The sequence below is a fragment of the Sebastes fasciatus genome, chromosome 19 (assembly GCF_043250625.1).
Source record: "Sebastes fasciatus isolate fSebFas1 chromosome 19, fSebFas1.pri, whole genome shotgun sequence".
NCBI classification, from domain to species: domain Eukaryota; kingdom Metazoa; phylum Chordata; class Actinopteri; order Perciformes; family Sebastidae; genus Sebastes; species Sebastes fasciatus.
In genome coordinates this window covers 11,718,060-11,739,715 of record NC_133813.1, presented here as the reverse complement: position 1 = coordinate 11,739,715, position 21,656 = coordinate 11,718,060, and the positions used below count along the sequence as shown (strand labels likewise).

Sequence of the window (21,656 nt, the reverse complement as noted above, 5' to 3'; positions counted from 1 at the left end):
TGTTAATGCCTTCAAATTATTTATATTCCACTGCTTCACTTCATTCAGTGTTATTTTATCTTCCCTTCCTACTTGCCAATACGATCTAACAAATGACAGAATGAGACAATGAAGCTCTGACAGGGTCTTGTTCTAATTCATTTTCAAAATCAGCTTTGGAAAGGAGATGAGGCTTTGTCAGAGTGGCTTCTTTATTTATGAGCCTGCCTATCAGAGATTATGTACACAAATAGCTCATATAACCAGCTTTTTACCAATAAATAAAGAGGTTACGGACTGAAAACAAAAACGGCAAATGTATGGCTTCATAAAGGATGCATGTATGGCTGTTTTGAGGAGGGTTTTTGGTCACCGTGCGGGTGGTTGAATCAACTGGGATTAGCTTTCAAACTGCATTAAATAATGCTTAACTGTGCATCATCAGCTATTTCCTCTCACACCTAAACTTAACATCAAATCAAACACACTCAAACTTGTCTCAGCTTATTTTATAGGTGCTAACAGAAGATACATTTAAATCTTCTCTGAAATTATATAGGGTTAGGGTTAGCCTGACTTTAATTTCAGTTTTAATGAATCCTCCTTCAATGTTATTCCATTGTATATAATAATATTATTAAAAATAATAACTTTATTTATATAGCACCGTTAAAAGCAGAGTTTACAAAGTGCTGTATATATAATTAGATATACTGTATCTAGATATATAGCAGGTTTTCCAGTTGTTGTTTTTTTTTGCAATTGCCAAGGCCTGTGTGGTTTGTTTGAACACTGCCATTGAAATACCACACTTGATTAATCAACTTAATCAATCGCATGCATCCAGGATGCACATGTGAAAACACCTGGAACCAATTAAATCACAGCTTGAACACTATAAATAGGATCCAGGTCTGCTCTTTGGTGTGCATAACAATGGAGGCCAATTTTGGAGCGAGAGTTAGAGGAAGTAATTGTGTCTGATACTGTTATGAGTATTGAGAATAAACAAATTAGTTTGTTTCCCCATTGCATTTGAGATCATAGTCTATAATTACAGCCAAAAAAGAAAATGCCAAAAACTCTAGATAATGCATTTGGCATGTGGAAACAGCTATTTATTTGTTTTTTGTGTGTAAAGTTCTGATGCAAATACAATCTTTATAGTTTATACTCTTTGTTTGTATAGTTTTGAATGAAGTGTTTGATATTTTGTATTTTGTGCGTATGTCTTTGTTTTTTTTGGAGAGTTTCGAATTTGTGTTTTAGCAAAAGCAAAAAATATGTAATAACCTCTGGCTGCAAATTCTGTGTACCTGCTGAGGTCAGATGAAACATTTCAAACTTACATGTCCCAATCATTTTAAGGCTGAACACTGTCCTTCATTCCTTTAATTTCTTTCATTTTCTGACTACTTGAGCAGAAATCCATTTTAATTTCACCATAACAACTCTCAGCCCCTCTCTTCTTTAGAGAAAGCAGCCAGTATTAGATAGAGCTCTGTAACTAAGGTAACGAGCTGTTGTTTCCCTGGTACCAACCTGGATCAACAGGCTTGAAGTCTGACATGATTAGACCTACAGTGTGTCCACGATATACTGGGTCATTTTGTATTTTCAAGGATTGGTGTAAACTGCGTGCATAGCTCATTGATTTATAATATAGTGCTGGAGGGGGGGCATAATGTCCTTAATAATTTAACCCTCTGAGACCCACAATAAACCCATTTTTGTCTTTTGAGGGGTTGTACAGGGGGTCTCTTAGGGGGCGATAGCAGGTTAAAAGTAGATGTGTTGTACAGCATCTGAAAGCTGGGAACCTGAAGATTAATTTGAGATGCAGCTCAGCACTATGTGTCAAGTTGTTCTAGTCATGAATCAGAAATAAACATGAATGTATTAATTGATTAATTAATTAATTAATTAATTAATTAATTAACTAAAATAAATGTTGAAAATGTATAAGGGCTAAGAACATTGAGATAGAAGTATATGACGGCCATTTCCATGCTCACTTATGTCTCATAAGTTGTTGCAGCAATTTTTGGGTTGATACCATTTGTTACACAGATTTGGTGCTAAATTTAACAATTTTTTACCAATCGAGAATTGATAAAAATGATCAATAATCCCTCCAAAATACCACATTAAGACACCAAGACCTTGAGGAACACCATAGAAAAAGCCATGCTGTGATTTGGTATCAAAAACCTTTGGCATTTTGAGATTTCTGCAAGAATTGCACTTTTCTGCGATTAGATGGCTAGGACTTCTGTTCTGGAAACTGCTCAGAAACCCCCTTTATTTTTATTTTCAATCTACCTAGGAAAGCCATCCATCCTAGGTCTGCAGTTTGTGGCTGTAAAGTTGCATGAGGCTGTGATTATCCTATAGCGGTCACCACAGGTCATTTTATACAGTGATGTCAAATATTAAAAAATGGTCTCACTACAATGTGATGGCTACTATGGGGACTAACATCATCACACGTGAATACAGTTGGGCTCATTGGATCCACAAGAGTCTCAGCTTTACAGTGATACCCAATGTATGCAATTCCAAGACTGTTTGGAGTCCCCCGTATGCAGAAATATTGAAATACACCATTTTTAGAATAGAACATTTATACTGCATTCATAATACTGCATGGTTTTTGACCAAAACTGCATGTGATTTATCATAAAGTTAGTCTGTAAAGGGGAGACTCGTGGGTACCCATAGAACCCATTTTCATTCACATATCTTCAGGTCAAAGGTCAAGGGACCCCTTTGAAAATGTCATTCCCGACAAGCCAGCATGGCATGGTGGTTACCAATGGATTCCTTGGGTTTTCTAGTTTCACATGCACCTTCACTAGCTCTAAAACTGAATCTGCTACAGCCTCTGAAAGATAGTAAAGTCAGTCTGGATCGCGGGTTCTCAGAGGGTTAAAATGTTTTACTGTAGTTTTGCATCATTAGCATGTAGCTTTGTGCAAATGTCTGTTGTCTGTGTTAGAAAACCACAGCAAAGACCAGAAAGGGAGAGTGGAAGGAAGCTGAATGCAATAGCAGTCCAGTGGGAGGGCTTATCTCAGCGGTCCACATCCGCTCAGTCAGACTGACAGGCCTGTAACTCTTGTGGCAGGCTGCTGGCTGCGGGGTTAACCTGAGGTGGCGACTAGCCAAATGTTCGGGAGTAGATGGGTTCAAGTTTAGGCCTCGTGACCCTAAAATGATAAGGTGAGGGGTCGCGGAGAAGTCAGGAAACCATTGTTTTTAGAAATTCCAATTATTTGGTTATTTAAGTCGACTGGGGCTTGCATCCCCCCGCCTCCCGTCACTGCACTGAGAGGTCTGCACACCATCATCCCATTAACCACATGTGTGCTGGCCAGAACTACACACTGAGGCAGAATGGTGAAGGCAATAGAATGATACTCGAGGAGGAGAAGGAGGCAACGAAAGGGTGTTTGCCTAGAACTTACGCACGGAACATAAGTTATCAATTACGCGATACTACATGGAAACTGTAGTAATTGAGGCACTGTTTGTGGAAGACAGAAGTGAAGTGATTTTGTCCAAATTTCTTCCATGCAGGATCATTTCCCCCAGTTGCTAAGGATAAAAATGTACACATGTGGAGCCAATGTAACTCGATAGTGGAGGATTTATATATTATTTTGCTACAATCATTTTGTGTTCTGAGTTGAAAGTGCACGGTGTAAACAGACCTTGGCAGTCTTGCGCTTTCCTGCGCAAGAGGTTGTGTGTTTATTTCAGCTCAGGTTTTTCTTCTTTCCTGTTACAGAATACATGCTTTGTCTAAGCATAAAGCACTCTCCTGTGAATCCCCACAAATGAGATGCTATAGCCTCTGTCTGACCTCCTCTTTTCTTGAGTTCCATACTTTGCTGATGATCCAGGCATGTGAACAAGCTTCTCTTTTAGCATCCGCAAGTAAAATTGAAACAAGACAAAGAAGACTCAACATGCTTCTATAACTGGCGCTTATTTTAGCAAGGATCCTTTACGTGCAGGATGCCAATAAGAGGACACTCTAATGGTTGTTTCATAATCAAAAGATTTGTCTGTTTATGGACCTGTTGTGGCTCTTGTGGTGTTTATATTATCCGCAGAGGCGAGGACTCATTAGCACCATAAAGTACCAAATATCAAAAAACTCTGAAGAACATAAGAAATGAACAGAGGGAGGCGGTAAAGCAGAGAAAATGAAAGGTAGCGCGCATAAGGGGAGTCTGATGAAGGGATTGTGACGGGGCATATAGGTGCACAGCAGAACAAACGGCACAAGATCTACAAACATCGATGTTTATCAAAGAACGGCCTTCCCAGAGGTTTTAAGCAGATGGCCCACATGGGTGCAGTGCCAAACTTGGCCTGACTGCTTGCCTCCCTGCCTTTTTTGGCAGCTGTGCTCGCTTTTTTTTCTGTGGGATTCTGGACCGAACGCTGCCACACAGAGAGCTCAATGCCAGGGGCTCATTTACACATAATAAGCCTCAAACAAAAAAAAGCAGGAGAGCATGAATGAATGCAGGAAGGATGCTCTCTCATCTAGAAAACAATTTTATCTCTGTTGCTTTTAGTGCAGCCATAATCCATTTTTCTTTTTTACTACAACTTTTCACGTAATTCCTGAGGCCACATTATGAAGCGGGCCTCTTGTTTGAAACACATGCTTTTCAGTGTTTTTTACCCCTGGCTTTTGGACAGCGCGTTCCCTTATATACCCCTTTCTTTACTCTGCCAATACCACAGAAACCTTTTCCTTCCATTTAGATGCCTGAAGTCAATACAAACCAGAGAGAAAGAAGCTCACGCCAAGAGTGAGGGTTTTTAAAAAAAAAAGAAAAACCTAGCATTTGACACTAGAGGAAACTATAACAGCATGTATATTTTGATCACAGGAGCGATGAACGCAACACGACTCTATCCTCGTGAATCTCTTTTTATAGCACACATTTCACTTTGTCAATCCCACGCGCATTAGTTCCATTGGTATTGTTTAATTTATCCATAAAGTCATCTATCACATTACAACCGGGGGTGTGTGTGGTACTCTTGAGAGGTGCTTTGCCATGCTCTTTTTCTCCTCTGCCAGTGTGATCAATTGTGGTGAATGTGGCATTACTCTTATCCACAGCCGTGATGAATGGAAAAGTGATTCTGCCGCATACATCATTTTCATTCAAATCAATACTAATGTGAAGGGATAAGAGAGAAGGTATCTTTGCTCACACTCTCCTGCTTTTTCCTCCCTGTCTTCTCATAAATAGTCTTGTGGATAGTATAGCATGAGTCCGATCTACATATGTGCATAACACAAAATAGAATACCTCATTGTTGCTTTCAGGAACATTGAAGAGTTCCATGATAAAAAAACGTATTTTAAAAAGCAGTGATTCACTGCCCTTTCTGGTTAAAAGTTGGTTGGGCGTGGTCAGAAGTGTGCTCTGTTGACCTTTAACCACACCCAAAAGTGATGTCACGGTGTACTGACACACCCTGGAGGACGCTTCTACATCACTGCAGCAAGGTGAATACTCTAGTTAAACCATCGGAGGTTAGCAAAAACAGTCAGTGGATTATAAGTTGCTCTTTGATGAGCTGTAACCATAGACTGTATAAGAAGTTGATGTAATCATCGTGAAGTCACCCATTGGTTTGTGGAGTGCCGTTTTGAAGGCTCAAGTTCGATATTTTTGCCATCGCCATCTTGTTTTTTTTGCAACCAGAAGTGACACGAGAGGGTTGGGCTAAGTACAACGGAACAATGACTAACACATTTAGAAATGGTACAATTAACTTTCATGAACTGAAAACAGACTGTGAAAGGGTTAAAGTTGTAAGACGGAAACAGGGGACAACTCCAAAACTGGACAACGACGTGGCTGTGACCTGTCAATCACAAGCTAGCCACGCCCTAAAGCATACCCTGCTTTATGGTCTATTACTATAATTATTCTATCATGCTGTATTGAAGAAGACTTGAAACTAGCGATTGAGACCATAAACTCATCTTTACTATGTTTACTGAGGTAATAAATCAAGTGAGAAGTAGGCTCATTTTCTCATAGACTTCTATACAATCAGTCTTCTTTTTGCAACCAGAGGAGTCGCCCCCTGCTGGCTATTAGAAAGAATGCAAGTTTAAGACACTTCAGCATTAGCTTCACTTATCTGGCTGAAACCAGGCTGTATGATCATATGAAGTGCCAAATAATATAAATATTTAAGGATCTAGAACAAATAACTAATATTTTTTTACGAAGATGCTATACATTTTCAAGATAGAAGTAGAAACTTTGAAGATGCTGTGAACGTTTGCCTCTGCTTTGTACTTCTCTAGTCCCCAGAATGATTTAAAATGATGGGAATGGAAACATATTAATATATACTGTATTCAGCTGTCACAATCTCTGTTTAGGAATATTTTCTGTTTATATTGATATTGATGCTTGATACAGAGCTGTGTTGGTCAGGATCTGGGGGTATACAGGCCCTGTTTTACACTACAGAAAAAACGGGGCATTTTATCTTTGGCTTTCAACATTTTATTAAAGTAAACACAAAAATGGCAACCAACCACCATTTCAGTAGACTAGAGCTGGATTTAAAGCCACATCCCATTTGTTTACACAGGTTGTTTACACTGGACTAATGGACCATTGGTCCCTGCACAACTGTATGTGGCACTGCTAAAACAGCTGGAGTATGATACATGTATATAGGTTGGGTACTCTGTAACGTATACTTTTATACTGTATTTCTTTCATTATGTGGGAGGTTACCTTGTACTTATCTTCCTCCTTCATATGCTTATGTGTCAGTGTTCACTAGTTGGTTAAAGTTAGGTTAGTTAAAAATCATGATTAATGGCAAATAAACTAAAACTATGAGACCTGTAATTAATGTTTATTTTAATTAACCCAAACTACGCTCTTTCCCTAACCTTGGCCATATGTTTCAGTTCCCTGACCTTAACCATATTATAATAGCTATAATATATTTGCCATGATCAAGATCTTCCTTAATCATACCATAGTTGCCATGCGTTAATATTGTGGAGAGCGAGAATTTGAAAAAAAATGGCACTGGACTTAATCAAAGGTTTTGGAGAGTCATCCAATATTGGATGTGAGCCTCATTCTTTTTCCGTCCTCCGTTTCCTGTTATTGTTCTCACTCATTCAGTTAGTAGCTCGTTCACTTACTCACTCATTTATTCACTCACTGGGTACATTTCCATCTATTTGTTTTTCTATGCACATCTGGAAATTGCACATCAAAACCTTTACGGAAACAGCAGAAATAAAAAAAAAACAAAGGCAGAAATAAATGAAAAAAAGTTGATGTATCTAAAAAGAGAGGATGTGATAAATAAAAGCTGATGGAAACAGATTTCCCATCAGAAAAAGGAGACCCCTGTTGCACGTCAACCCGCTCTTTATCACCGTGGTGTTGCAGCTGATAAAATCACAACAGGGTACACATGAGTCAGAAGAGATCAATTTATTCATGAGAAAATAAATGTACACACGTCAGGTTGGAAGCAGCAGTGGTGCTCCAAGTACGTGCTTTTCAACATATTGGCATAAAGGAAGTTTGATGGACGCGTGCACTCGATTTTATTCTGCTAAAACCACACAGAGCACAGTGCGGGGTTACGAGACACACACATCATGTTCCAGACACACTCTGGATTTCTATGAATGCTAATTATCCATGCTCCGCCTTAAGAGCCTTAGCGGGATGTCATTTTTGAATGCACACCCACCAACCCCCCACCGTCTCATCTCAATAATGTCTCATGTATTTGATTCCACTGCTTGTAAGTGCAGCTCCTTAGGGGGCGTTTGCAACACAGGGGGGGCGGATGTCAGCTCCCCAACACTCTTGCCCTACATTTGTTGGGAAAACAAACATTTACTATGGGGAGAGAGGGAGCTGTCTGGGGGCATCGGAGGGTGGGACGGGCAAAGGAGGAGAATGATGATAACTTCATCAGCGTAGCAGGTTGGATGCTGCAAGAGGATGGATGGACGTTAAATGTAATGAAAATGGATTGTGATGATGAGAGAGAGTGACAGAAAGAGGAAGAGACAGCTGGGGAAATGGGATTTTTTTAAAAAGAAGAAAGCAGGAGAGACATGATCAGTATAAGCTCCTTTATAGCAAAGAAAATGTCCGGAAAATGCTCCACGAAATTGAATGACTTGATTTGTGGAATATAACGAGTTTAATATTTTTTTTTGTGATTGTCAGCACAAAATCAATTTGTATGTAATCCACGTAATTGTGAAGTGGGAAGTATAGAGAGCGGCGAACGCCACATAGGGAGGAAGTCGGGGATGGATGGTTGGGTCAAAGAACGCAGGACTTTCGCCCAGGAGACCGGTGTTTGTGTCCCGTGTGAAACAACAAGTGAAAGTTGATTTATTTGTCACGCAACTTCTGCACTCAAGTTACGGCACTTCAGGAGTTATTTTAACCCAAACCACAATCTTTTCCTAAATCAAGACAGTAGGTTTTGTGACGTAACTTCCGTACTTAAGTTGCGCTACTTAACGATCTAAATCTAACTAAGTAGTTTGTTGTCTAAGCCTAACCAAGTCGATCTATTCCTAAACCTAACTAAGAAGTTTGATTTTGAAAAGACTGGAGCGGAAATTGTCACGTGTTGCTGGGCATGTGTAAGAAAATGCATTAAAAAAATGTTGTTGAAAGTCGTGCTTAGCTTCGCGAAACAAAAATCAAATAAATACAATTTCTTGACTATTTCACAAACTGCCTTGAGACTGTGTTGAAATGTCATGAATGTGTTTATTCTGGTAACAGTTATGTAGTTGACGAATATCAACATGTTAATTTTATTATTATATTAATAATTCATCGATCATTTTCGTCTGTTCTCAAACCCCGTTCGTAGCTTTACCTACATAAATTAAATGCCCTGTAATTTGTATATATCCCTCGAAATCAAACGTTAAATTGTGTGGTGCCTTTTTCTGACATTTCCGAGAACAAGTGATTAATCAAAAATATAACTGAGGTATTAATCAATAATGAAAATAATCAGTGGTTGTAGCCTTAAATTGAATACACATTGTCTTTGTCTTTGTGTCTCTTCATCTCTCTGTCTTTCTACCCCCACCCCTTCTCTCGTTTTCAGCATTATAATTTTTTTTTTGTAGATTTCTTTGATCTGCTCTGCTCCTCTGTTTTGCGCCAGTTGTGTTTGCTTCCTGCTGTGCGACAGGGTCCCAGTGTTGGCTAGCTGTGAGTGATCAAAATAAAACTAAGAAGGACAAAATAGCCTCATTCTGGACAACATACTGTAGCAATTAATCTCTATTTAAGATAAAAAATGATAGCTGGGGAAACAACAAATACACTGTGGAAGGGAAAAAATGCCCAAAGCTCTGTGAAAACCAGTCTGTTCGGTTTTTTCCACATTCTGCTGCTGCCTGGATTGTGAATTTAAAAGTTAAATAAGTGGGGATGTTGGTTTTACGCACACATCCTCCAGTGCACCTTTATGAATTTAAATATAGGACAAGATTATACAGTATGTGTAGCTCTCCCACTAAAAAAAAATATCTCTTACATTCAATTAATGCTTTATCAGCTGAATTATCTAACTGAAATTTTTGCAACAACCTCATTGTAAAGTCTTTGTAGTGACAAGTTTAAGCAGCCGTGTGTACTGAAGACACAGAAACTGCAAAAAAAAAGTCATTTGTAGTTGTTGTGTAACACGTGATTCATTGTGTTTGCATGATTCGTGTACGGCAAACCTTTGCTCAAGTCCACTTCTCTGATGCAAACGTCAGCATTGCTAAACCAATGGCATGATGTCACAATGACACACTGAATGCTTCATGGTGACATGTGACCAATTGTTTCATGTTGAACAAAGTTTTGTCAAACCATTTTGCCAAAGTCTAAAAAAAAAAGGCAACACTATAACCACCACCATTAATGAATGTTAAATCAATAGTGAATTCAACTTTTGTTAATAGTTAATTTACTGTTAACAAGCAATGATATTATAATTAATAAACTTTACAAAGTATTAGTAATGCTTAGATGTTATTGTTATCTGTTATTTTATCATAACATTTGTGTAATAGGAAATAATTAGTTTATAAACTATCTATTGTATCATAGCTGTTAGGAGACGATTACATTCTGATTACAATAGTAAACTATTAAGTTTATTGTTGAACACATTATGACATTTTATATAGTAGTAAGTATTTGTTAATGATTACTAAATTAATTTAAACATTTCAGAAATAATTTGTAAAACATCAAATAAACATGAAATAGATAGGTGGATCAAAAAACTATTTTTAACTATTGACAAACTATTAACTATATATCTAAATAATGTTTATAGATGCTTTACAAAGTATTTATTAACTATTTAACAAGGTATTTAAGTTGCAACTTTATAATAACCATCCAAATAATGTTTCTAGACGGTTTACAAACCAATTATTAACCATTAAAGTGTTAAGAAATGTCTATCTATGTAAAGTTTATAGATTTACAAACGATTTCTTAAAGGTTTACAAAGGTTACAAGGTTTGGTAATCATTAAGAAATACTTAATATAGTATATAAAATGCTATAATGTTTGCAACAATAAACTGTTAAAATAATGTTGATTATAGCATTGTTAATAATTAGTAAACATGAATGATCATTTCATTGTTTGTTAACAGTAAAATAACTTAACTAAAGCTTAATAAACTATCCATTTACTATTTATTAATGATGGCTTTATAACGTGTTACCAACAAGCAAAAGAAATGATTAGCTCATTTATATTGAATACACAAAGTAGATTACTATTTTCATCTATTAAATGTGTAAATCATAAGTTTCTGTACTTCAAGGTCAGAATGTTGGTCGAGACTTGTGAAATGAAGACATGGATTGGTAAAAGAAAAAGCATGTTGATTATTTTTATAATAGAAAGTATAGTTGCACTTCAACCCTCCTGCATCTGAGTGCAGAGTTATATTGATTTTATTCCATCAAGGCAGACACTATAGAAAGAGATGCAGGCGATGGTACAGTGCCTGATAGGCAGCAAACATCATTCCTTTGTCATCCTAGTCGACTCTTCCCTGCTCCCAGGTAAGGTCGTGTATAAAAGAAGTAGAGTATGAAAGGCAGAGGAGGAGAGTTTGCACCCAAGTGATTTAGTTCTTTATTCACATTTTCACTCCACCCCCCCCCCTCAACCCCTCCTTTTTAATGTATTTTTTTCAATCACTCTCGGGTACTCAGTCTGTCACAGCAACAGCATGGTAGGAATGAGGTTTTTCTTGGCAGCTTTTCTCATCCCTCTCAGCACATCAGTCTCACCCTGCCATCACCTGCTGCAGCTTGTTGGCCTTCTTCATGTCAGCCCGCATGTCTGTCTGTCTGTCTGTCTGCCCTGTTTGTATGTCTGTCAGCTTAAATCACACCCTTTCAATATCACTCAGTGTACACACATTAAACCCTTCAATATCATATGCCTTCAGAAGCACAGGAATGTGGTTACATCTGTAGAGAGAAACTACTTTCAAATACATTAGACTTGAATTCCTTTTTTTTATAAATCATCCACGGAATAAAAGCAGACACTTTGCTCCGATTACTCTCCCGTCTTCTTTCTACAGTCATCGCTCTATAGATCACCACCTTTTGGGTCTCTTCTCCTTTCTTGTGTGACCTCTGTCTTCTATGTCTCTCATTATCTAGTCATAATTAAAAGAGCGTCAGTCAAACCTAACAAAATGATGTGTGAAAACGTGATGGATTGTTTCGTATTAACTTTAGGAATGTTACAGTGTCATCATTACTCCACACAGTTGTGATATTGTTGTCTGCTGCTATTTTTCCATCTCTGCACTGGAGCAGAAGCTTCAGTGGATGTTTAAGTCACATGCCTCATGTATTTTGAGTAATTCCTCAAGTCTGTTTCCATTGCACCTGGTCGCATATCGCTTTTGGTCGATACACTAAGTTTTCCAATCTCAGCCAAGCGTAAAAACACATTTGCAATATTTCAACTTTATTGTAAGTTTCTGGCGTTTCCATTTTTATGCTTGATTTGAAAATCCGCATGAAAAAACTAGTGGACGGAAACACACTTATTGAGATAAACCAGATCTAACAGCATCTATTTAGAGAATTCAAAAATCCAAATGTAGGAGGACAATAGACGACCACACAGAGGGTGGGGATTGGATACTCAAACTGGAAGGCAAGCATCTCCAAACTACCAGCATCAGTCACTATTTCAAACATTTATGAAAAACAGCAGCTTCCCCTCCACCATGATGTTTGCTCAGCACTTTAGTCAATGTTTTCTTATTAATAGGCAAAGGATCTAGGAAGCACTGAAGGAGACTGGATGAATTATAACATGATTACCCCCTTTCCCTCTGTGCTACATTTGTATTTTGTCATCCCTCTGTCATTTTTTTTTCCCTCTGCCCGGAGCTGGAGAGAGTCCAAACCCTCTAGAAAGCCGCCTGCCTGCCTCACATGCAGAGATGACTGTTGGGGTGTTTGGAAAACAGCTAACTGGTGACGGATTAAGAGATTTAAGAGGTAATCTTCCAAAGAGGAAGCGCCCCTAGTCATGGATATGCTGTCATCACTGTTATTCATAAAGACATAAGGGATTAAATCAGCAAAAGTTTGTCTGGGTTTCACTGTACAAAGCAAGCAGTTGTTCAAAGAGTATCCCCACCCTGAAAAACAAGTGTACCATTGTGTATCACCTTCTTGTTCTATGAAAGACAGAAATAAACTTGTACATTTTGTTTAGTTTAGTCATAGCAGTGTGTGTTTGTTACTTAGTTAGTATTGTGTCTTCTTCTTGAGTATTCTTCATTATAATTATACCATTAACTACAGTACCATTTTTGGAATTTTTACATATCACGATGTAACCTAATAATGTTTAATTGTTTTGATGTTTTTTTGCTCTAGAGGAGATGAATCTAAGGACACAGGAAGCAGAGTAGGAACCAGACCATTTGGAGAGCTATTTGTAGCTCATTATGTGTTCATTAGTGTTCACTAGGCTCATCATGGTGTGCCCCCGGAGGAAAATGGAAGGATTCACAGAACTTTGACAGATGTTAAATTTTAATCAGTGAGGTCTAGACTTACACTATAATGCAAGAGTCCCGAGCATGAAGAGGAAGAACTCGGTGTGTATGGTTTCACTGTGTGAACATAGCAGAGACAGACCCATGGGAAATTGTGCCCCTATACACAGTTAGCGTGAATGTGTGGACATTTGCTGTTTAGACCAACGGGATTTAACACAAGATTTCACGAGATGTTATCAATACTAGGATGTTGCCGGTGTTCTATAATGTCTATCTACAAATTCTAAGGTCATAGTTTTGTTCGGGGTTTTAAAATAGATATGCTGTATTTGACGTATTAGTGTTTGAATTCAACTACACTGTTAAGAATTTCCCAGTAAAATAACAGTAAAGAACTGGCAGCAGGGTTGCCTTTATGTTACTGTAAAATTAACATTATTATACTGTCGCTGAAATTTACAGCTTTGTACTTGTAATGAAAAATACAGTTTGAGCTGGGTTTTTTTTTATATTAATTTCACAGTATTTTACAGTTAATTTACTGTTTAAAGATACATTACATAGCTGTTTTTCACCTTTCTTTTACATTATCTTACTGATTTGTTTTAATACACTATTAAGGTTGTATTTTTTACATACATTTTAATAAACATTATTTTTTGCCTAGATGAATAGACTTAGCAGTAACTTGTTAGGAAAAAGGCTATAATAGACTTGTTGACACTTTTCCCCAAATGCCTGTCTATAGCTGACTACACGCACAGAATGCAAACCATAACAATATGTGAGCGAAGAAGAATAAAGCTAATTCACTGATTTTACAATCATGTACAATGTACAAGCCTCACATGTGCAGATCAGGTCCCAGAATTTAAAAAAAATACTGCATGAAACTGTTACTGATGATACTTTAGACAGTTGATCAGCAGTAAAGTGATGTTTTTTAAGAATGCATTATAGTTCAGTTAAAAAACGGCCTATGAGCGTAACAGTAAAGCACTGTTTTGAGCAATAACAGGTTAATACTGTTGAAATCCTGCTGTAAATTAACAGCAAGTGTTTACAGTGTACCCTTTAGCAGAAGTTGCATGAAAGCTGATGGAAAAAGTGAGAAAGACTGCTGATGGTGGGTGGAAGGGGAGGTGGTTGGGTCCAGCATGTAAATATGGGGTGCAGGTACAGAAGCATTCAGAATCACATATACTGCTTTCTTTCAACTCAAGATCTAAACTACTGGAAGTCGTATAGCTGCGCATCCCTTCCTCTGGTGGAACTCCACCACTTCCTCTTTCTCTTTGCATTGTCTGTCTGTTCTGGCTTGCGGCATCCAGATTGAGAATGACAGGTGATTGTGCCCCGTCTTGAAGCCCAGGATGAGGGTCATTACCCAGCTGTCCTTGGGCGGGAGACATCCATCTCCAGTAAGAGGCATGACATGGCCAAGTGAAGGTGATGATGTTATGAATGAGGCTGGCTGGCAGCACAAGGTAAAGCTGGCCACTCTGTCACTCGGCGAGAGTTGACAGGGTCTTTGCACGGAGAGGGAGACGGGCCTTGGGAATGCAGCTAGGCAAGGTTAACCTGAGTGATATCTGGAACTGATAGGAAAGTGACCATACTCAGAAAGGACATGATAGATGAATGAGGGTGCCGCGCTAAGTCCTATATGGGGAAACTATGTGGAATTCTTGTACCTGTAGAGTAACGCACTGACAGGTCAATGCTTGTTTCACATTTCATACCCTGGCGATCAACTATCACAGATAATTGACATGTGGGTAGAGACAGTAAGCAGGGAGATATCCCTCAGCAGAAAATCCTATTTTGCTTTGATGCCTCACAGGGAAGTAGATTTTAGTCACAGCGAAGCAGCGTTTGATCTGCTATGTCCATTCGTTTCATTGCGTCTTCTGCCAGTGGGAGCTTATAGATGAGCTAAACTGGCGATGATGCCACAGCAGGCCAGCGTTTTTCACCAGCTCGTCCTGGACAAAACTGCCCCGATGACGGTAGCCATCTGGACAAGAACGAGGTCATTCACTTCAGTAGCCGGTTCCGACGCAAAACTGTACATTTAGGTCATATGGCAGGAGGAATTAGATGTCAAAGAGCCCGCACCGTCAAACGCTCTGAGGATATGCTTTCCCTTCTTTCCCCTTTCCCCCTGCCAGATGTCCGGCACCGGGGTCCTTTGAGGCCGAACTGAATGACTATCACGTGCTGGGTGTGGTGGATGGAGGCTCGTCTGAAGCAAAAATGGGCAGACAGTGCCTGATTCTCTTTTCAGAGAACCTGTGGCTGATGTAATTGAAGTGGGCAGAGTGAAGACGGGATGATCCCCCCCCCCTCTCACAGAGACTCATCTCCCCAGGTCCCCTTCCCTCCGCTAGCCTGCCAGGCAATAGAGCTGTCGGGTAGTGAGTCTACTAATGGAACACCCAGCTGGCTAGAGGCTTCATCACGCTGCAGTGAATTATTCAGCTTCCAGAGGGCTCTCCCCAAATTATTTAAAAGCCCGCTTTTGGCGAGGAACAAGGCAGGGCTCAGAGTTTGTCTTTTAGGTTTCCATGAGTTGTACCCATCTCCTTTAAGTGCCTGCACGATTCTGCAAGTCTGCCCTCAGCGAAAAATGATGATTCAAGCTTATTTAATGAAGCTCTTCGGGATCCACATTGCTGAGTTAACCACCACTTATTACTAGTGTTGACTTACACACATGAGATCATGTAGTTGGCATTGTCTGAAAAGTTTAGCACTTATCGTTTCAACAGTTCCCATTTAACGGAGAACAAGCAGTGCATGGCAGCTGAACCCCAATTACAGATTCACTGATGTCTCAACCTTCATGTCATTGGATCCGAATGATGTAAGACACCATGGGTAAGGACAGAAACCAATCTGCAGACTTTCCTAGTGAAATCCCTTTTCCTAATGCAGGATGTGAAGCGCAGTTTCGTCCTGGTTGCAGGAGGCAGCCTAGATTCGTCAGTCCTTCTGGGTAGGTGTCCTGGCAAGGATGACTGATTGGAATTCCACGTCCATATACATCACACTCGATCCCCGTCCACTCAGCAAAGAGTGGATAAATCACTCCGTCTGGGCCGTCCCTCAGCAGGCCCCAGAAAGCCTTTAATAACAGGCTCAAGCTGCCTGCAGTGCCGGCCCCTGATTGTTTTGAGTGAAAACAGATGTGGTTGCTTGCTTCACAGCGCTGCAGCCTGCTCGACGGAGGTTCTGAACAGACCTCTGTCACAAGGCCCTCGCTGCAGCCATGTTGTCTTACTAAAACATCCGGCACCAATAGGAGGCCACCTGAATTCCCCTCCCCGCTCCCTACGGCCTCCGTTATTCCAGCAAACCGCCCCTCCGTTGCCGCGCCCCTATTGCAAGAAAAAAAAATTTCAAACAAGGTGGAAACAGGCTTCCCTCTCCACCCTCGTAAAGCCCACTTTGAGAGTCTGGGTGAACACATTCATGCCCCGAGGCCCTGATGAAATAAAACACCAGCGCCATGCCCTTTATGTGAGCCAAAAGCACCGGCCATGTTTATTACATCTGACCATCTGGGTTTTTACACGTGCATGTCTGCCGGACACAGCTCCACACAGCCGCCCGCACACTCACACATAGGTCGGAGGTCCTGCAGACAGCCGATAGCTTATTAGCCGCGTTTGACTTAAATGTCAGCGACGCACGATTGCCATCTTTTTTTTTTGCCAGAGTGCTTTTACACTTGGAGCAATCACGCAGGTACTTTCCCCTCTTCTTGCATTTAGAAACTTCTCTCTCTCTCTCTCTCATTCTTTCCGTCTTTCAACCGATGACAAAATGGTCTTTCAAGGGGAGATAAATGCCTCTGCAGCGGGGGAACAAACCAACAGCATCTCCCGCAGGGTCCTCGGTGACTGATATTCTTCACTGATTTGTTTAAACAGTCTCAAATGTCCACCCCAATCTCCTACCCCACCACCCCCTCCCCCAGTTGCACATGTGGTGTGTGTCCTGCCGGAGCCCTGAGCGGTTGTCGAGTTCCCCTTCAGGCCAGAAGTTCTAATTAAAGCAGGATGGACCCGTACACTAACCCTGCCTTTAAAGATGATAGACGTGTAGAGGCCCGGCTTGCCCTAATCGCCCCTCCCCCCCTGGCACACATAAACCCGCCAGCCAGCCTGCATTTTCCCCTTTATTCTCTTCTTGTCTAATTTGTTTCTCACACCATGTCTTTCTTTCTGACTCAGCCACTGGAATCCACAGCCAGCAGTCTGTCCCGCCCAGCTCAGCTCAGTTCAGTATGTTCTGTTAAATCAGGAAGGAAATATTTACCCAGTGCTGGTGTGAAGAGGTCACGACCCCCGGGTCAAACTGGAGGTCAGGATGTGGGCGGCATAGGTATGGAAATGTTTAAACACGTCACTCATGGGTTGGCATGATGTAAGCAGCAGGTTAGTGTGTGGGTTAATAACATTCTTTGTGGTATTCTGATTCACTGTATTGGCACACACGCATGTTTTGGTGTTAAAGCTGCAGTTGGTAACTTTGAGCCAATATGTTAAAAAGTTGTTTTGATAAAACTGTCACTATATCTTGACAATAGTACATGAGACAGAAAAAAATCATGTTCATCTGCCTCCTCCTAGTGCTCCTAATGGCATTTGCAAGATTCCACCGCACTGAAGGAAAACAACCAATCAGAAACTTGTGAACTCTTATCAAACTGTCAAACTAGACAGCGCTGATCAAATATAAATCAAGATTCTGTTACTCTAACGGCAGGTTCACATAGGGAACGGAAGCGCTGCGCTATATGTTAGTTGGCGTGCCTGCATGCGTGAGTGCGTGAGTGCGTGCGTGCGTGCGTGCGTGCGCGCGTGCGTGCGTGCGTGCGCGCGTGCGTGCGTGCGTGCGTGCATGCATGCTCATCCCTCCCACTTTCTCTTTGGACACCTGATAAATATGTGGAATAAGTACGTAATTTAAACCCCACGATCACAAACAGCAGTGACACTGGGCTATTTCTTATAAATATGGTGGATGTATTTTGAATTGAAGTGAAGGGAGAACTTGAGGCGCTTCTAAAAAGAGATATCATAAAATCCCAAAGAAAACCTCCCATGATGATATGGTGAAAAGAATATTAATTGATAAATGCCACAAATTCTCTGAAATCACTCATACATGCCACTTAAAGACGAATCTGTTCGTACGAGTGCTTCTTGCATAAGGCCCATTGAGCCTGATAACCAAGGCCATTAGAGACCAAGTAATTATACTGACAGCTCAGACACTCAGGGTCAGAAACACAATTCCACATGTGAATATGACAGTTATTGTACCGTGAGGATTTTCAAGACCCATTTACTAATTCTTATTCTCTTTTCTTATGTGTCCTAGAGATTTGTCCAATGACACAAAAGGAGAATGTTTTTAGACGGCATAATCATCCTGGTCGAAATTTCTAGCTGTGGAAGATATGGTACCATTTCTAGCTGTGTTTTTCCTGCTATTATGTGCATATTCATGGGCTTTTTGGTTTGCCGATACACCATAGTCAACATGAAATGAGCCAAAGGTTCTAGAAGTAGTAACACTGGATTCTGTATGGCTTCTCGCATGCTACACATTTGCAACAGTAGAATGCGAGGACCTCGTTCGAACTGCGATGACACTGTGAAATACATTTTTGCATGTGGACGATAAATCCCGGTATTTTTTTTGGAACACATTTTTTCGAGAAATCATATCTCTGTTGTACAAAATATTGCAGCTCACTGGTTGCCTAGGATGTTACGTAAGTGGCCAATGAGAGCAAAGCCATTACAAATAATGTTAACAATACAAGTCCATTACAAAGATAATTGCTCAGCAGGAAATAGTCATGACTAAAAGGTTAGCTTGACCGAACCACCGACCTATTTCTTTTCCACCCTTTGCGGAGTTATGGAAACAAATTTCTCCCTCAATAGAAAAAAAAAAAATCGGAAAATGAACAATGAACATGAGCTCCAAAAAGACATTATGAGCTCAGTGAATTGGCCTATCACAGTCCAGGGATTGAACTGCTAACCCTGAGACGTCCAAATATCAAATAGGTCCATATACTATACGTCCATGGCCTCATGCCACAATGTATGTGATGGAAAGATGTAATAGGTCTCTCCTTGGCTGCAAATTTTTCTGATGAATGTCCTGCCCAGAGGCTCAACCCACTGGCAGTTGACTTTTGTCAGTATTAGTGTGAGTTCTGGTGAGGAACTGCTTATCAGCAATTTAATAACATTTCTTTAAGGTAACTTAAAATTGGCAGAATGACATCTGAAACGTTCTGCAGAAATCTAAAATGTGATTGTCTGGGGTGTTCCCTGTTTCCTGGACTTCAGTGTGTTAAATTGAGTGGGTCATTTATCATATGAAGTTTACTTATATGGGGGTTTAATGCCTTCTGGGAACAGGTGTGTCATTCTGTTCAGATTGAGTGCATGGGTGAAATGCCAGTGTGTGTGCTGTATGTTTGTATGCATTGCTGGAGGAACAAGGACGGTCCCAGGAGAGGCTGTAATGTTTCACTGATGTGTTATAATGTGGCAGTCCTGTCTCCTAAAAATTGCGTTCTAATGCAACGAAACTGAATTGTGAATTACATTTTGATGGAAACGTATTTTAGCGCGGATCACGTTGACATATCATCACAAACACGTTTCTAATGATAGTCCACGGAAGTCTTATAGGGAGAAGGTCGTAGGTGTTGGAGAACTATGGTGGCCGACGTGAAAACACAAATGGCCCTATCTAGAGCCAGTTGTTGTAAGAGTTTTGTTTTGTTTTGTTTCAATTTACAATGTTAACCATGTGTTTAAAACAATTTAAAACTGTGATGGTAATCCAAAAGTGTGTCCTGAAGTGTTGTTGAGTTATTTTGAAGTTACGTTAGTGCACGTCATTAATGTTTTACTGACTTTTGTGACGTGTGTTTTCCGTAATTCTGTTACATACGTGTTTTACTTAGTTTATGCATTTTAAGCCCAACCACGATGTTTCTCCAAAACCTAAGTGATTTTGTTGCCTAAACCTAAGTGAGTGGTTTTATTGCCTAAACCTAACTGGGGCCGTTATCATAGTTTTGTTGAGTGGTGTCAAAATGACACACAAAAGAGGTGTACAAATGACACGCGAAAAGGCTAAAATGTGTCTGATGACATGTGGAATGTCATTGTAATGTGGTGCTATTTATAAGCCTTCCAATAAGATCGTTTTGAATTATCAAATCTGTGTAGTACTTTTCATTAGAACTATTTCCTACTATTGCTGTATAAGACAACATAATGGTGCTCAGTCAGTAAAAACTAAAAAATGAAACATAGTTTACCACACAGGATCTATGCAATGTCAGGCTAATTTAGCATGTGCTACCCTGATAATATTCATAGTCCTGCTCTTGAATGATTCCCTGAAAACCCCAGCCATGAAACAAAGTGGTGTTGAAGCCCCCGCTATAGTAAAAACAACCAGAAAACAAACCCCTACCAGCAGCGGCATTGTCCTGGAAGGTACCAGCTGCATGAGAAAGTCCTGTTTAGGAGTTCAGCCATGCACTGCTCTCTTTCGATTGCCTTGCAACAAAAGAAAGCCAGGATTTCCTAATGCCCAGAATGGGGAGCTCTCAACAGATTGATCTGCAACAGGGGACTGTCCATTCTTTGGAAGTGAAGCTGGCCAGAAAGAAGAAAAAGAGTTTGGTGGGAGAACAGTCTGAGATAGACTTCGTCTGATCTCCAGGGCAAGTTGCACCTGACAGGGAAGACATAAATCTGTGGATCTGTCTGTCTGCCAGAGCTAGCTCAAGATGGACCCTTTCTCTCTGGACGTTAGCATGGGTGAGTCAAACACATGTTTTATTGTGAAATCTGAAAGATAATATACAGTGTATCACCCTTGGAAATCTTTGTTTTATTGTGGACAGCTGTTCTTGTTAAATCAATAAGCTTTTTCTTTTATTTTGAAATAGAATTTATGACAATATCATTACATTATCAAAATAAAATACTCTTGTATTGTAAGTTAGTTAATAGATAGCAGCTTTGTATCAATGTATGTGAAAGGTAGTAGAGAGCACAAGTCTTTTGAAGCTAATAAGTGGTGTGAACCTGATGGTAACTCTTTGTATTAAATCTTACGAAAAGTTATTCCTCATTTTCGTGCGTTTTCCTACGAATGTCCAGCAACACGTGACGCATGTGTCAATTTCCGCTCCAGTCTTTTCAACATAAACTTCCGTCTTTACAGGAACCAACTTAGGTTTAGGGACCAAAAACTACTTAGTTGGGTTTAGGAAAATATCGACTTTGTTAGGTTTGAGCGACAAAACTTCTTAGTTAGGTTTAGGAAAAGATCGACTTGGTTATGCTTACGCAACAAAACTACATTGATAGGTTTAGAAAAAGATTGACTTGGTTAGGTTTACGCAACAAAACTGCTTAGCTAGGTTTAAGAAAAGATCGACTTGGTTAGGTTTACGCAACAAAACTACTTAGCTAGGTTTAAGCAACGAAACTTA

At 40.0% G+C, this 21,656-nt stretch overlaps 1 protein-coding gene across 5 annotated transcripts in view; it reads left to right on the top strand.

Annotated features, from left to right (window-relative positions):
• The first annotated feature begins 20,835 nt into the window (after window positions 1-20,835).
• rxraa (retinoid X receptor, alpha a) overlaps window positions 20,836-21,656 on the top strand; it is a 176,481-nt gene continuing 175,660 nt past the window's right edge. For 3 of the 5 annotated variants that reach the window (XM_074617714.1, XM_074617715.1, XM_074617713.1), the window contains exon 1: window positions 20,840-20,976. In XM_074617714.1, coding sequence (XP_074473815.1) covers window positions 20,946-20,976 — 31 coding nt within the window. In that variant the 5' untranslated portion in view covers window positions 20,840-20,945. Of the gene's footprint in view, window positions 20,977-21,656 lie in introns of all 5 variants that reach the window. The other 2 variants (XM_074617717.1, XM_074617716.1) reach the window with 2 other exon arrangements.